The 15954-nt window shown below is 43.8% G+C and overlaps 2 protein-coding genes across 11 annotated transcripts; one reads left to right on the top strand and one right to left on the bottom strand.

Annotated features, from left to right (window-relative positions):
* Positions 1-72: 72 nt before the first annotated feature.
* On the top strand, positions 73-2905 carry LOC108412707. The gene is made up of 4 exons (XM_017684847.2): positions 73-207; positions 1541-1598; positions 1767-1839; positions 1941-2905. The coding sequence occupies exons 1-4, from the start codon at positions 169-171 to the stop codon at positions 2656-2658; spliced, it is 888 nt and encodes a 295-aa protein (XP_017540336.2). The 5' UTR covers positions 73-168; the 3' UTR covers positions 2659-2905.
* A 4371-nt stretch (positions 2906-7276) lies between these two features.
* On the bottom strand, positions 7277-15949 carry LOC108412710. 10 transcript variants are annotated; one of them, XM_037538091.1, is made up of 9 exons: positions 15482-15949; positions 15370-15397; positions 13405-13729; positions 13254-13302; positions 12870-13063; positions 11989-12140; positions 10309-10367; positions 9064-9269; positions 7277-8279 (listed from the first exon to the last, which is right to left on the bottom strand). In XM_037538091.1, exons 4-9 carry the CDS (start codon positions 13267-13269, stop codon positions 8076-8078), a joined length of 831 nt encoding a protein of 276 aa, XP_037393988.1. In that variant the 5' UTR covers positions 13270-13302; positions 13405-13729; positions 15370-15397; positions 15482-15949; the 3' UTR covers positions 7277-8075. The 10 variants fall into 10 exon arrangements, with proteins under 10 accessions (XP_037393988.1, XP_017540341.1, XP_037393991.1 ...); XM_017684852.2 differs by having other exon boundaries at positions 13405-13520; XM_037538094.1 differs by having other exon boundaries at positions 13405-13457.
* Between the last annotated feature and the right edge of the window lie 5 nt (positions 15950-15954).

The raw sequence follows: 15954 nt of genomic DNA, 5'->3' as shown, positions 1-15954 counted from the left end.
AATATGAAGGGGTGACGTTTTGATCGCTGCGTCTGCTACCATGGTGACAAGTCCTCACCTTTATAGTGGCCGCGGCAATGACGTCACAGTGGCGGCCTCTATAAAAGGCGAGCGCTGGCTGAAGATCTGTCAGTCGTGTTTGAGTCGGTTTACAGTGCAGACGCGAGAATGGACGCAGAACCCGAACCCGAACCTGAACCAGGAACGGTAAGTCAGAACCGGAATGCTTATGGAGGTCCAGGATTAGGACTTTTATCCTCCCCTTTTAATAACATAAGTGAGTTCATGAGTCAAAAACAACTTCCACATGTATAGAAATCTGACATATGGCCATAAATACACACACATATTAGTGTCAGACAGATTTTCCACACAGAGGCGCATATATTCATGTACGTACATGTAAATATCAAATAATGGACATATATGCATAATATATTGATCATACGTACACACATATATAATATCTCATACATACATTCCTTATGGTTATATACATCACAGCACAGTGGTGAAATTACTATCGGGTCTGTTTACTTTAAAATATTCGTTTTATTCGTTTATTTCATGCTTTAATGATTTTAGTGAATAACTTATAATGCGCTTGTTTAATAATGTGGCTTTTATACTAACGTTCACTCCAATAGAGGTGGAAGAAACAATGCAGTAGCTTAAAAACCTTATTACATTACATAACATGAAGCATATAGGAGTAACACATGCTTTCCCTATATGGATGTTTTCTATTATATATTGTTACACATATATTTGTGTCCCATGTTTGAAAATGGCCCATTTCAAATGAATTGGCGTACACGTCACGTCAAATATAAGCCCACATGTGATAAATACAAGTTGTATATGAGGCAAATCCATGTATGGTAATCTGTGAAGTACTGAAACCCATATATTGCCATATATCAGATTTCTGCATGAACGTTCAGTGAATGACGACAGTGAAAGAGGAGTGTTTTTGTATTTGGCCAGTGAACATTACAGACTCTTCAGTTAGAAGTTATTTATATATGTTTTCTATATATGTGTGTATACACCCTATTATCAAAAGTATTCGCTCGTCTAGCTTCACACGCATATGAACTTGAGTGGCATCCCATTCTTAATCCATAGGGTTTAATATGATGGTCACTCACCCTTTGCAGCTATAACAGCTTTAGCTCTTCTGGGAAGGCTTTCCACAAGGGTTAGGAGTGTGTTTATGGGAACTTTTGGACTTACTGCCCAGGTGGCGTCCGATCACGGTACCACGCTGGAATTCACTGAGCTCCTGAGAGCGACCCATTCTTTCACTAATGTCTGTAGAAGCAGTCTGCAGGCCTAGGGGCTCGGCTTTATACACCTGTGGCCATGGAAGTGATTGGAACACCTGAATTCACTGATTTGGATGGGTGACTGGATACTTCTGGCAATATAGTGTATCTGTATGCATATGAATACATGTGTGGTGAGTTCTCTTCTATTCACATAGTAACACTTTTTCCTTTGTCTCTATTCTGTCTGGGCTCTGGATGCGGCTCTACAGTCTTCCAGCTTTCTGCCTCCAGTGAAAGGCGGGAAACCACCAATTCAGCCCATGAAAGGTAAGAAGTGAAACTGAGTGGATTATCATTTTAATTGGAAATAGCTTTTCAGCATATTTCTGTTTCAAGGGGGGAAAAATCAACTATTGAGGGAATTTTTAGACAGAATTTCCGTTCTGAGGTTAACAGTGTTCACTGATCTAATCTTTGTGTGAATTCAAACACCAGATAACAGGATGGAGAAAGTTGGCCTGGGTGTGAACGATGGCCCACCTCCACCATCTGCTGTGCAGTCAGAAAGGTGAGTGTTGTTCAGGTTCTCGTGCATGTTTTTCTGATTTTGAGATTATTTAAGCCATTAGTTTACACTCAAGACTAAAGCCATCCTTTGTTCTTTCACAGGACCCCGGAAGTGGCCCTTGACGCTGTGTTCAGTGCTCGGCTTTTGGGAAATGAAACTCCAGAGCCTGAGCATGAACAGGTGTCCTCAGAGGATGAGGAGGAAACTCTGTTTGGGTATCCTAAAGACTCCAAGATCCTTAGGTTCTTCATGAAGACTGCTGAGGAGCTGGTCAGATGGCTGGAGTCTACATTTCATCCTCAATTCCCTGTATGGTTCCTCTACGAGCATCTGGTGGGTCGTTTGATGGAAGAAGTGAAGATGCTGGCCTGGATTAATATTACCTTTGAGGCATCTGATGCGCAGCTCTTCCCTGACGAGGACGATGCCATGTCTTATATTATCAGTGAAGTGCATGAAGACCTCTTGAACAAGCCCTGGAGAATGGAAGTATCTTGTTTCAACGAGGGACTCCTATATTACATCATCTACGCTGTCATGAACGCTTTCATTAATTACACGGTGTTCTGCTGTAAAGCAGCAAGAACATCCCCAGACACTGACCTTGAGGAGGAAGGATCACAGGGGGAGCCTGAGATGCAGGAGCTCTGCAGCACCGCCCTCAGTCAGCGGAGTCCATCAAAGTGCGAGGAACTGATCCGAGAACTCGGTGGATCTTCTGATTTGAGTGACGAGTGCTCTGAGACCCTCACCGGCTTCCAAACTTACAAGGACCATCCTACCCACCCTGAGAGAGCGAAGCCAATTTTGCTATCTTGAGCTCCCAGCTGTGGACGGTTGTAGCGTCACTAGGAATCACGATTTCCTGATAATGGGGACACTCGGGAGCTGATTAATCCAGGTTAAAATACTCAGGCTGTGACTAATCCAAGTTCAGATATTCAGACTGTGAATCATCCAATTTAAGCTTACCCTGCACAGATATGGGCTTGATTTGATGACAAACGATTCACAGATCACTGTAAAATTTCCTGTTGTGGGACTAATAAAGGAGTATCTCATTTTATCTTATCGAATTAGTAAAACACAAGCAAGACACACTCAATAAAGGAGTGGTTCTGCAGGTGGGACCACAGACCACTTCTCAGTACCTTTCTGCTTTCTGGCTGATGTTTTGGTCACTTTTGAATGTTGGTGGTTTTTCACACTCGTGGTAGCATGAGACGGACTCTACAACCCACACAAGTGGCTCAGGTAGTGCAGCTCATCCAGGATGGCACATCAATCCGAGCTGTAGCAAGAAGGTTTGCTGTGTCTGTCAGCGTAGTGTCCAGAGGCTGGAGGCGCTACCAGGAGACAGGCCAGTACACCAGGAGACGTGGAGGAGGCCGTAGGAGGGCAACAACCCAGCAGCAGGACCGCTACCTCCGCCTTTGTGCAAGGAGGAACAGGAGGAGCTGCCAGAGCCCTGCAAAATGACCTCCAGCAGGCCACAAATGTGCGTGTGTCTGCACAAACGGTTAGAAACCGACTCCATGAGGATGGTATGACGGCCCGACGTCCACAGATGGGGGTTGTGCTCACAGCCCAACACCATGCAGGACGCTTGGCATTTGCCAGAGAACACCAGGATTGGCAAATTCGCCACTGGCGCCCTGTGATCTTCACAGATGAAAGCAGGTTCACACTGAGCACATGTGACAGACATGACGGAGTCTGGAGACACCGTGGAGAGCGATCTGCTGCCTGCAACATCCTTCAGCATGACCGGTTTGGCAGTGGGTCAGTAATGGTGTGGGGTGGCATTTCTTTGGAGGGCCGCACAGCCCTCCATGTGCTCGCCAGAGGTAGCCTGACTGCCATTAGGTACCGAGATGAGATCCTCAGACCCCTTGTGAGACCATATGCTGGTGCGGTTGGTCCTGGGTTCCTCCTAATGCAGGACAATGCTAGACCTCATGTGGCTGGAGTGTCAGCAGTTCCTGCAAGATGAAGGCATTGAAGCTATGGACCAGCCCGCCCGTTCCCTAGACCTGAATCCGATTGAGCACATCTGGGACATCAGGTCTCGCTTCATCCAACAACGCCACGTTGCACTACAGACTGTATAGGAGTTGGCGGATGCTGTAGTCCAGGTCTGGGAGGAGATCCCTCAGGAGACCATCCGCCACCTCATCAGGAGCATGCCCAGGTGTTGCAGGGAGGTCATACAGGCACGTGGAGGCCACACACAACACTGAGCCTCATTTTGACTTGTTTTAAGGACATCACATCAAAGTTGTATCAGCCTGTCGTGTGTTTTTCCACTTTAATTTTGTGTGTGACTCCAAATCCAGGCCTCCACTGGTTAATAAATTTGATTTCCATTGATGATTTTTGTGATTTTGTTGTCAGCACATTCAACTTTGTACAGAACAAAGTATTCAATGAGAATATTTCATTCATTCAGATCTAGGATGTGTTATTTGAGTGTTCCCTTTATTTTTTGGGGATATAAATATATATATACACACACACACACACACACACACACACACACACACACACACACACACACACACACACACACACACACACACTGACCAACCAGCAGGTGGTGCCAAACCCATTTAGCAGGAATTTCATAGCATAACATTAATACAACTATTGTACACATTGTGTGTTAAACATTTCATTTCACACAATAAGAATCGGTGGAGCTCTTTTGACCCATGTAAATACGGCGCTCAGCCGGCTCAGAGATGCTCCCCGATGCCGAGAATGCGTTATCACTGCCCATTCACACCGACTTTCAGCAGTTCTTTGTTTCTTAAGGTTTCATTCTTTCTTTTTGCATTAATATTGCACTGATGTGACCCGAGGACGACCCAGAGTAGCTACTTTATGCTCATTTAGCTTTAACTTTAACTGAATCAGTACAAAAGGGAATATTTAGGCCAAACTAAAAGGACCAGACTTTCCCTTCAAGCCCCAAATGTAGTCAATCAGCCAAGATAAGTTCAGTATCTAAAGACTTCCTTTGTTTTACACTGAAGCTACGAGGCTAATGGTGCTAACGTTAGCATTACCCTAATCGCATGCACACTTGCTTAAACTCGGTCGTGTCGGTGAAGAGAAATTCAGCTGATTTTCAAACATTTCTACACGTTTAAACGACTGAGACGTAAACAGAGTCGTTCAGAGCGGTTTGGTGTGAAACGCTCTGTTCTAGATAAATTCACAGTCAGAGCCGTTCTCAGTGGTGGTGATGGGAACCAGACGTCCCCCTCTAAAAGCTCCTCACAGTGGTGGTGATGGGAACCAGACGTCCCCCTCTAAAAGCTCCTCACAGTGGTGGTGATGGGAACCAGACGTCCCCCTCTAAAAGCTCCTCACAGTGGTGGTGATGGGAACCAGACGTTCCCCTCTAAAACCTCCTCACAGTGGTGGTGATGGGAACCAGACGTTCCCCTCTAAAAGCTCCTCACAGTGGTGGTGATGGGAACCAGACGTTCCCCTCTAAAACCTCCTCACAGTGGTGGTGATGGGAACCAGACGTCCCCCTCTAAAACCTCCTCACAGTGGTGGTGATGGGAACCAGACGTCTCCCTCTAAAAGCTCCTCACAGAAAGTTCCTACATGAACTGGTTCTGAATTCACTGCCTGATGATCTGAGACGCTGTTTCATGGTAGTTTTGTGATACGATAGATGGCAGTGAGGCACATAATAATAGACTTGTTGTACTTTCTGACACATGTAAATGTATTTTCCCATTTATTCCTGAAAATTAGTGCCAGTTTTCCACATAAACGCCGGTGAAGGATGCTATGAAGCATTTCAGTTTCACTCGCATGAGTTCAGAGAAACAAAACCAGATCTACTGTATGAAAACTCAGTTCCTAAAGGATGTTGATACACTACATCATGTCATATGGTGTTGGAATCAGCTTCCCGAAGACATTCGATGGAAGAAGATCCGGCTCCTTCCTAACTGACACCGAATTACTAATAAAATGCCACATAAACTTCTACATAAAACCTCCTCAGCTAAAAACGACTGTATAAAATTTAAACCCAACATTGAAAACACTTGTTCACTCTGCAGTAACAACCCAGAGACAGCCGTTCACCTGCTTTTTCCAGTCAATATGTAAAATAATTCAGCGAAACCTCAGAGCCGTTAGTGTTCATAATACTGATATGAAGTATTGTTTGTTTTTGAAATTGGGTCTTTTTGGGAAACCACACAGCTAAATAAACACACATATATAAATATGTGATAAAGCAGGTGCTTTTTCCACATTACCACCGCGAATCGCATTTAGCACCAAGCTAACGGGCCCTTGTTTACACACTGGGGCTGAATCTCAAATGCATCCGTGCTCCCTACAGAGTGCACACTACTCAGCAATCTAAACACTGGCTCCTTCAGCCCAGCAGCGCATAATACAGCTGAAAATGGTCAACTGGGCTTCAGCCACAGCCACACTCGACAAGTAGCCACGGTTCGGCCGCAGAAGCTCGAGTTCAAAACTTCCCTAGTGCACTACTTAGGGAGCATAGAGGCGTTTGAGATTCGGCCTGGATTTGACCGCCGTTACGGGACGGTAAATCAGGAGCCGCTCTATAAAGACGAACATTCAGTTCTGAGTTGGTCTTTTGTTTCATTTAGGCAGCAAACTTTTTAAAATTCTGTCAGGATTTATATTATTTTACTATCATAGAGAGCAGCCAGCGGCGAGGGGGGCTTCAGGGGCAGCTGCGCGAGAGAGTTCACTTGCACGTGTCCATTACGTCATCACCGCCAGCGGCAGGAGCGTCAACTATAAATGCGTGTATACTCGCCATCTCACTCTGACTGGTCTCACGTGATGCTCGCTGTCATGGTCATGTGCTTCATTATGAAGTGGGCATAATGGACATCCCCTTTACGCTATATGGACAAAAGCACTGGGACACACCTCTTAATCATTGACTTCAGGTGTTTCAGTCGGTCTCGTTGCCACAGGTGTATAAAATCAAGCAGCTAGCCTTGCAGCCAGCCTTCACACACGTTAGTGAAAGAACGGGTCTAAAGAGCCGCTGGATTCGAGTGTGGTGCTGGAATATGACGCCACCGTTGCAAACTTTCTTCCCCCCTAGATTTTCCAGCATCAACTGTGAGTGGTGTTACTGAAAAGGGGAAGCGTTTAGGAACCACAGCGACTCGGCCACGAAGGGTCAGACCACGTAGAGCTACAGAGCCGGTCGCCGAGCTCTGAGGAGCATAACGGTCTCCAACGCTCTGCTGATCAATAACTGCAGAGTTCAAATCTCCTCTGGCATCACCATCAGCACAAAAACTGCGCCGGTAAATCTGGTTAACTCCAGTTAATATTATGACCGACTGCTAATAACAGAGAATTAAGTTTATGGTGGTGTGAGATTTTCTTTTTGGAGTCAAAGAACAGTCAAAAATGTCTTTGCCAGATTTATTCAGAGAATTCAGACAAAAACAGGTTATTTTGATGCTGTAGAGAAAAAGGACCAATCATGCAAAAATAATTGATTAAATGTTCAAAAGGAACTGCAGTAGAAGGGAAAGGAAAGTAAAGAGTAAAACAAAGAAACAAGACATAAGTCAGAGAGACTCGGGCGTGGTTCGCTTGTTTCCATTTGCATGAACTGATCTGGACATATCTGGACATTGGTCAAAGAGAGCATGCGCCGTTCTTTTAGCACAACCATTGATCGTGATTTAACACAAAGCTCCCAGGCTGTTCTTTGGGAAGGGGTTAAAAACCATTCTTGGCATGTTAAATACCAGGTGGTGGTTTTGTCCCGTTTAACACTGGGCTGCATACTTGGTCCCAGCACATCTAAGTTTAAAAGTCACATCAGATTATAGATGGTTATGCCATTAGATCATATAGCTAATCAATGGATACATATTTAACCACAGAGAATCAATATATCGATAATAAACACTGGAGAGTGTCGACGGGACACAGTCTCTCTCAGTGGGTCCTCATTAGAACAGATTAACACTCAAGATTTAACACAGTTGAGGTTAATGGGGTGAAAGAAATGCAGAATCAAGCCGCCCAAACAATAAAAGCTGAGCATGCTCAGAAGATGCATATAGAAGTGAGTCAAAGCAGTGATTAGATTCCTTTGTGCTTTTATATAGCAAGTTTTACAGTGAGCCGACTACTAATCCCAACTGACGAGCTCATCTGATAGCCTCAGAAATAAATGCACCAAAGAAGTGACATCATCAGTTTTGGATGGCTGGTGTTGATGGCGGGTCAACAGTGATCTTCAGCTCCTGCAGCTTCTCTTTCACGCTGTCGTATTCCTTCTGCCACACGTCTTTGGAAAGGGAGGACGGGTCGATCTCCAGGAAACTGTAGGCGTCCTTGGACTGCACTCTGAATATCTGAACAGCTTTCCCACAGGAGAGACCAAACCCTTCCCAAACCTGTGAAATGTAACACATTCCGACAGTCAGGACCGAAGTGCAGGATGTTGTTGAACTTTGGGGCCACACAGCTTCAACCACTTGACCCAACATTTGATCGGCATTTAATGTCGAATGTTAATGTTAAGGCTGTGTTAAGCTAAGAATGCAGAGCGTACCAACACTGAATACTAGAGTTGGTGGTATTCACAGTTTGCTGTTGATGCTGAAGAAGTAAAGCTGTAATTCTTTTTTCCATTTGCACACAAAGACTATGATCTACTATTTTACAACAGATCAGTGCAGTCGAATAGACACACATGGGCGTCACACAGACACGCAAGTGTAGAAACTGTGTGTTTTTGGTTAAAGAAGTGATGAGGTAAACATGGTAAGTTAGACGGCTGCTATACCTGCTAGACTACCAGACGATATAACTACTGCTAACATCTACAGCTTTACTCTTTTGTATGTTTGACCTCGATTTTAGGAATTCTTATCATTCCCAAAACTTCTGAAAAGTGTATGTAGCTCAGGCTGCCATGATAAAGGCACATGACAGATGTTACTGATTGTATGGACTACACTTCCCATGAACACGCACAAGGACATGAAGACTGGTACCTGTACCGTTACTTATGGGCTCAAAACACTATCGCTAAAAACTCATTTGAACAGCAAAGTAAAAATAATGACAATAGTTTTTGCCAAATTCAGCAACCAAAATCAGCCCGAATCAGTTGCTGAGTGTCTTTGCGTGGTCGTCTAATGTGATTCTGCTTGCATACTGACAGACATCAGTTACCTTTGAGGCTGCCTGGATAGACATCACAAATAGGTCCTTAAACTCGGGTTCTTCAATGAGATCTTCATCAACAAAGGTCTTGTCTTTGATGTTGCCCAGCAACATGTAGACGTTTTCCCAAAAGCCCTGAAGCTGAACAAGAATCTTCTGGATTTTACTCAGAAAATACTGGACTTCTCCAAGGTGGGTTGGTTCAGGGATGGTACCTAACAAAAGCAGGGACAGGACAAAACATGCAGCGTTACACTCGTGTTCACACTGTCAGCTTGGCTGCCCCTTTGTTTTTGTTTTTTTTTTCTATTTTCGCTACCTTTGTGTACTTAAAGCCCGACCTATACTGCATGACTTTAGCCTCGGTTTAACCCTGACTCGCCTCTTGTACAGACACTCACACACTAAACACTGTCCTGTTCAGCTTTGTTACACGTGATTACAGAGGTGAATGAGTGTCACGATCGGCCCGTCCCAGTCCTGTCCATGTGTTCCTGTTGTTTTGGTTTAGCCCATGTGCGTTTGTTTTGGTCCAGCCCCCTCGTTTCAGGACCCCACCCCTGATTGTCTCCACCTGTCTCCCGCCTGTCCCTCGTTTATCTGGTGTTATTTAAGCCCTGTGCTTGCCCCTTGTCTTTGCTGGTCTTTGTTATCTGCACTGTTGTTTGTTGGATGTATTGGTGTTTGAATTATTGTCTGAACTGTTTGGTTGTTTGCTGTGTTTCCCGTCATGTCTGTACCCGAATCAATCCGTGTTGGCTACGTGAACCTGGGCTGTTTAGACTACGACCCTGGATTTGCCCCAGGCTCATCTCCGCACGTGCGCCCGCCTCCTCGCTCCCAACCGTTACGATGAGGGGGAATTTTTTCAGTGCTGAAACTCATTTTCTGTCATATTCTCTTTCTTGCCTAGCTGTCCAGTGTGACCGCCCTCACAAACAAAGACAGGAAATTCTCTGAAAGTCTTTAAACAGATTTCAAAAGTCAAATAAAATCAAATTTATTTGTATAGCGCTTTTTACAACGGATGTTGTCACAAAGCAGCTTTACAGAATTTTGGTTTTAACAGGACTGTAAGAATGTAAAGCCACTGCTTTTAGCAGCTGCATCTCTTACAACATCCTGTAACTCACGGTTTTTGGCATCAATCTTCTGCTCTGTTTCTGTGAGCTGTTCAGTGGTTTTTTTCAGCTCCTCTTTAAGGTTTTTAATCTCCTCTGTCATCACTTTAATCTCCTTGGAAAGCCGACTCACTGTTTTCGGTGATGACGTCACGGGTAGTCGTAGCCACATCTTTCTTGTGTGTGTCGTACCTGAATGTGAAACACTGAAGTCAGTCATGCAGTGTCTTGCAGTCGGTAGTTTCTTTCACTGTGCCTGTTATATGAGCTGGATCTGTCCTGCACTTGTACAGAAAGTTTGAGCACTGCTGGTCAGATTACATTTGATTAACTTTTGAAGAAAAAAGAAGTAAAAAAAATAAACTTTGTCTGGAAATTTGAATTCAGTTACTTTATACTTGATTAAACATTCACAGCTATAGTAAAAGCACGTCTGTCCTAACCAGCTAGGAGTCTCTCTTGTTGTTTGTGGAATTTTCACCCACTTTTCCTGGCAAGACACTTCGACCTCTCCTATATTTTTGGACTATCTCACTCTCAGTCAGGCCATTCCTGTAAGCTTCAGCTTGCATTTCTTAAAGTTTTTTGTGGTTGATTTAAAGCGATTTTTAGCCCATTGACCTGCTGTAGTAGCCAGCCTCTTTTCAACTTCAGTTTATTGACTGACTGTCACATTTGCTTCCAAAATGCAATAATATTCAGTGTGTTGCACAAATAGGGAAAAATGAGAGCTGCCACGTGTTTAAACTTTATTTCTTTTTCATTTCTGTAAGGCTGCAAACCAAGGAAAAAAAAAGCGAAAATGACCAAATAACCATTAATCAAGAAAATTTTAAGAAACCAAATCCACATCTTTCACACAGAGAGAGACTCATATCAGCGGAGCCGAGTCTCCCGTTCCCAGTAAAGCTAACCAGACGGAACAGGAGGGCTTCACCAAGCAAACTTTTTTCCTTCAACATGGCACAAATGAATGTGGTTAAAGCGACTAATAATGGTTTTAAAGCCATACAGGCACTTCTGGCTCTTTATCTTACAGGATATTTGTATGTTATGCAGACCTGCAGACCAAGAGAAACAGACTGTCACAGTGTTTTCAGGCCTGCACTGGAAGGGGGTGAGGGAGGGGCCCTCTCATGAGCATAGCTCGCCCCCTAGTTCTTATACAGTGGAACTGCTTTCTATGAATGAATAAACCAAATGGACTGAGAATTAATAAAAATAAAAACACATTGGAATAACTGGGGGTTCCTCTCTCTGTTGCCATAGCCTGGCCATATCACAGGTGGAATTCCTTCTTACCTCTGCCCATGCAATGCTTGTGTCACTGACTGCCACATGACCCCAAAGCATAATAGATCCTCCCCAACGCTTAACAGTTGGCACGATATCCTTTTCACCTAATGCTGCTCCTTTTCTCAAGTCCTACCTTTGGTGATTGTAGCCAAAGGGTTTCATTTTTACTTCATCAATTAATTTACGTCCAAAATGTTAATGTCAATAAACAATAGTTTGCTGGAAGGCCGCGTTTACTTCTTTTCACTTCAAAAACCAATGAAATATGTCATTCAGCCCGGAGTACCCAAAGTTTTGCATACAACTGAATATCAGAGGAGTTTCCTGGGTCTTAAAGATGTGGGCATTCGACGCCGACAATGAATATCAAAGTGGAACAGAGAAACTGAAGAGCACAACAAACAAACAACATGCCGCTACAGACAAAACAGCAAGACTTCACAACATTCATAGCCACATCATTCAGATTTAATCTCCACAAACGTGTTCAAAATACACAAGATATAAATATTGTTACCTGTCCACCATCTTTTCCACATCACGGATAATTTCAGTGATCCACGTTCTTGCTTTCTCCAGGTACTTTATAGCCAGTACTGGGTTATTTTTCTCAACAGTGCGAATCAGCATTGCAAACAGTGACGAAACCAACTGACTGGTGCCCACACACTGTGATGGAGAGAAGATCGTGATGTATGTAAATTTACAGTTTGTCACATTTCAGCTGAGTAGGAATTGGCTCTGAAGGTGCGTCCTCACTAAAAGTTGTTACAGGCAACCTATTTTCAGCTACACACACACACACATATATATATATAGCTTAAAAATATATTGTCCAGCAATGCGTTCTCCACAGAACAGACGAGTTGTTGTGTTTGGCAGGATTTAATGTAGGAAAATATGCAATTTGTGAAAAGATTTCAAGGCAAAGGATTAAGAGGACTGCAACCCTGAGATGCTCACTCTGAGTCCGTGAAGGAAAATGAGCTCCTGAATGCTACTTCTTGTTTCTTCTGAACGTTCTCTATTAGCTCACATCCTCTTCTGTCCAGCTTCATGCAATCACCACTAGATGCCATTAAAGAGCCTACGAAAGAAACACTATGCTGAATCCAATACAGAAGGGGTTTCTGATGTGCAAAAACCGGTTCTGAATGGGTTTCTGATGTGCAGAAACTGGTTCTGAATGGGTTTCTGATGAGCAGAAACTGGTTTTGAATGGGTTTCTATTGAGCAGAACTTGGTCCTGACTGGGTTTCTGATCATCTTATTAGTTCAACCAGGTTCTGAATTTGTTTCTGTTGAACTGAAATTGGTTCTGAAGGGGTTTCAGATGTGCAGAACCTGGTTCTGAATGAGTCTCTGTTTACACAGATGTTTTGAGAAAGTTTAACAGACCTTCAGCAGAACAGCTTCAGAGGATCCGAAGAGAAGTTGGATCTCCAGGGCTCGCATCTGGAGCAGCATCTCCAATTTGGGGAATTTCGCCAGACACAGGTAGGAGATGTGGTACAGCAGGGAGACCTGCTGAGACGATGGGAGGAGCTCCTCAACGAACCCTGAGCTCCATACAGAGGTGACTGGCATAGCCTCTGTGATTTCCACAAAAAGAATGTAAATAATTTCACTATAAAGTTGGTTAATCAAGCATTAATCTGTGGTTGGATACATCAAATGACTGGTATTGTTTTACTTACAACCTGAGGAAGAAGCAGCTTAGAAAATGTGTGTGTGTGTGTGTGTGTGTGTGTGTGTGTGTGTGTGTGTGTGTGTTTGACTTGCCTTTGCTGTTAGCCATTGTGTTTAAAGTCAGGGGGGTTTCTGTGTTTTCCTAAAGATCAATAAAAATATTTTACAGCAGTGCTTAGAAACGCATTGTTCACTAAATATAAGTTTTGAAAGTGAATAAATAACAAAACAGAGAGGATCTTACCTGTAGAGCTGTGAGGACTGCGCTTCTTACAGATGTTCAGTGCTGTTTTCTCACTGTTGCGTTTTTATATGTAATGACACCGAAAGAAAGGGCCAGGTAAAGACCAAAGGATGAGGCTATCCAAGTGGTCAGTAAACAGGCGTGGTCCAGATCCAATCAGCAAAAAGGTACAGAATGGCAACCGTAACCAGGTGGGGTTAGGAGGGCAAAGACAAAAGGGGAAAACGAGAAATCCAGAAAACCAGTCCAAACACGAAAACGGCAACCACACAAATGCACACTGGAGAAGTTTGCCCTGAACGAGGACTTGATGACTGCAGTAGTTCTACAAGAGAAGCAGTACTTCAGGAGTGCTGATTGGAGAACGAGGGGAGATCAGGTGACGTCTCAGAGGATTCTAGCTGGAGGGATGTGTAACATTATACTTTAAATGGCCCACCTGATTTGAGAAATATGTGAAGCATGTACCTCACCCTTTCTCAGTAATTTGGAAATAGGGCATCTGATACAGTGCACTTCTAGTCTTCGAGAATGTAGAAGACTGCAGGATGTGAAAAGTTTTAATTTGAATGTGGAAATTTTCAATGTAACTTTATAACTTGTATTATCATTATTATTATTATTATTATTATTATTGTTGATTTTTTATTTAATTTAACTTAAAACATCAGTGTGGCTCACTAAAGAGGAAATAATGCCATTGACGTTGCAGTTTGTGTGCTAGTGTGTTCTGTGTAAATGTAATCAGACCTGAACGCAGGGCAGAATTCACTCGTACAGCCGTAGAGCAAACCTACTTAACAAGTAGTCACATCTGCCAAGTTCACACTTGCAAAGGTTTGATTGATGGCCAGTCAACAGAAGAGTGATGAAGCAATAAAGGGGAAAGAAGTCTTTTGCGCATATTGCCTGCAATTAATTACCAACGACCTTCGAAAGTCACTTCTTCTCTCATCAGATTCACGAGACCCCTGGACAGGACTCAATTTAGCCCACAAAACGGCACGAGTGTCAGTGTGGCAGACGAGCTGTTGCTTTGCTCTGAGTGCACCGTGTTCAGCTATGCTTCTCCATCACTAGTAACAGCAGTGTTTCTAGCTTTGTTTGTGAGAAGCGTAAGTTAGTTTCATGTTTAACAGAGAGGATTATGCAGTTAGAGGTGCGTCCGGATGTTAGAAAAGAGCAGGGCTGGTCCGCAGGTCTCAGACTCGCTGTTAGAAGCTCCAGGTGTCTCAGGTAGAGCTGGCATGCCCTCAACTCTGGCAGCAGAGGCCTGGCAGCACGGCAATTAGGTGGCGTCTCGGCAGCAGAGCCACAAATCTAAAGTTACGCCACGGCATCACCACTCATCTCCCATTCACGTGTCCAACAGGTTTGCCTCACGCAGTGAGACCCTCTGAGACGCTTGTTTAAAGAGCCCTCGTCATTAGGTGGTCCTATTTTATGGCACAGGAAAGCAGCTTCTGCCTTAGGGCCGCCAGTAGCTGTTAACTGTATATCGGGAGCCAGGGTGCTGGACATTAGAGGGACCCTGCTAGCTAACCGTAGATATTCGAGGATGATGCTTGTCTGCACCAATCATTAAAAAGTAAAATAATAAGGCAGAATAAGGTGCCGAATGGTATAATGCCCACACTCGAGCTTTGAAACAGTCTGTCAGACAACTAAAGCGAAAATGGTGCCTTCTGAACTAGAAGTGTTCCAGTGCGCCTGGAGGGATTATAGCCTTATAAACTAGAGAAGGGCACTTGCTACAGCACGCTCAGCCCGTCTCTAATCCTCAGAGAAAACAATAAGAATAATCCTAAATTATTACTTAGCACAATTTCTAAAATAACTAAGAACCAAACAGTTACTGAACCCCAGATGCCATCAGCCTATAGCAAATGATTTTATGAATTCCTTTAGTGATAAAATAGAAGAAATTAGGCAGAAAATTCAGAAACACAGTTAAACTCTACAAACCTGCTGCCTTATAACGCCAGTCTAGATCCTGAGAATAAAAGAATAACTGCTTAGAGGCTGGAATCGTTTACCTCACTTCAAGAAAATGAACGACTTAATGTATTATACATACCGTACGTACCAAGCTTCTCCACGATTGTTGGAAGGGTCAGATGAGCTGAGGTGGTGGCGGAGATGATGTGGACTGCTTGTGTAGTTGCGTTTTCAGAAGAGGAAAGGTGTTGTTTCTTTAACAGGTTGTATCTTAGTGTGAGGCAGAGGGACTTTGTGGTTTTGTCAGGGCGTTTTCAGAGGAGGAAGGCTTTGGCTGGCTTTGGGCTGTGGTTTCCATAGCATTAGCAATAGCATGACAGGATGTGCTAGCAGGAGTGGAGGACGAGACTACAGAGCTATATGTAGCACAGCGTTTGGGTTTTAGCTCCAATGTGGACCAGTTTTACTCATATTAGCAGCAGAGCCACGTGTCCTGCTGGCCCAGCTCTGTGGGTCTCCACTGCCTGCTGCTCTGGTAAACCCTCCAGCAGTTGTCTAGGGATAACATTCATACATGGTACTCCTCATTTAATGCAGGAATGCCAGTCCTTA

The sequence above is a fragment of the Pygocentrus nattereri genome, chromosome 4, assembly GCF_015220715.1.
Source record: "Pygocentrus nattereri isolate fPygNat1 chromosome 4, fPygNat1.pri, whole genome shotgun sequence".
Lineage (NCBI taxonomy): Eukaryota > Metazoa > Chordata > Actinopteri > Characiformes > Serrasalmidae > Pygocentrus > Pygocentrus nattereri.
Note: the sequence above shows the minus strand (reverse complement) of the source record. Positions and strands in the feature narration are given on the sequence as shown.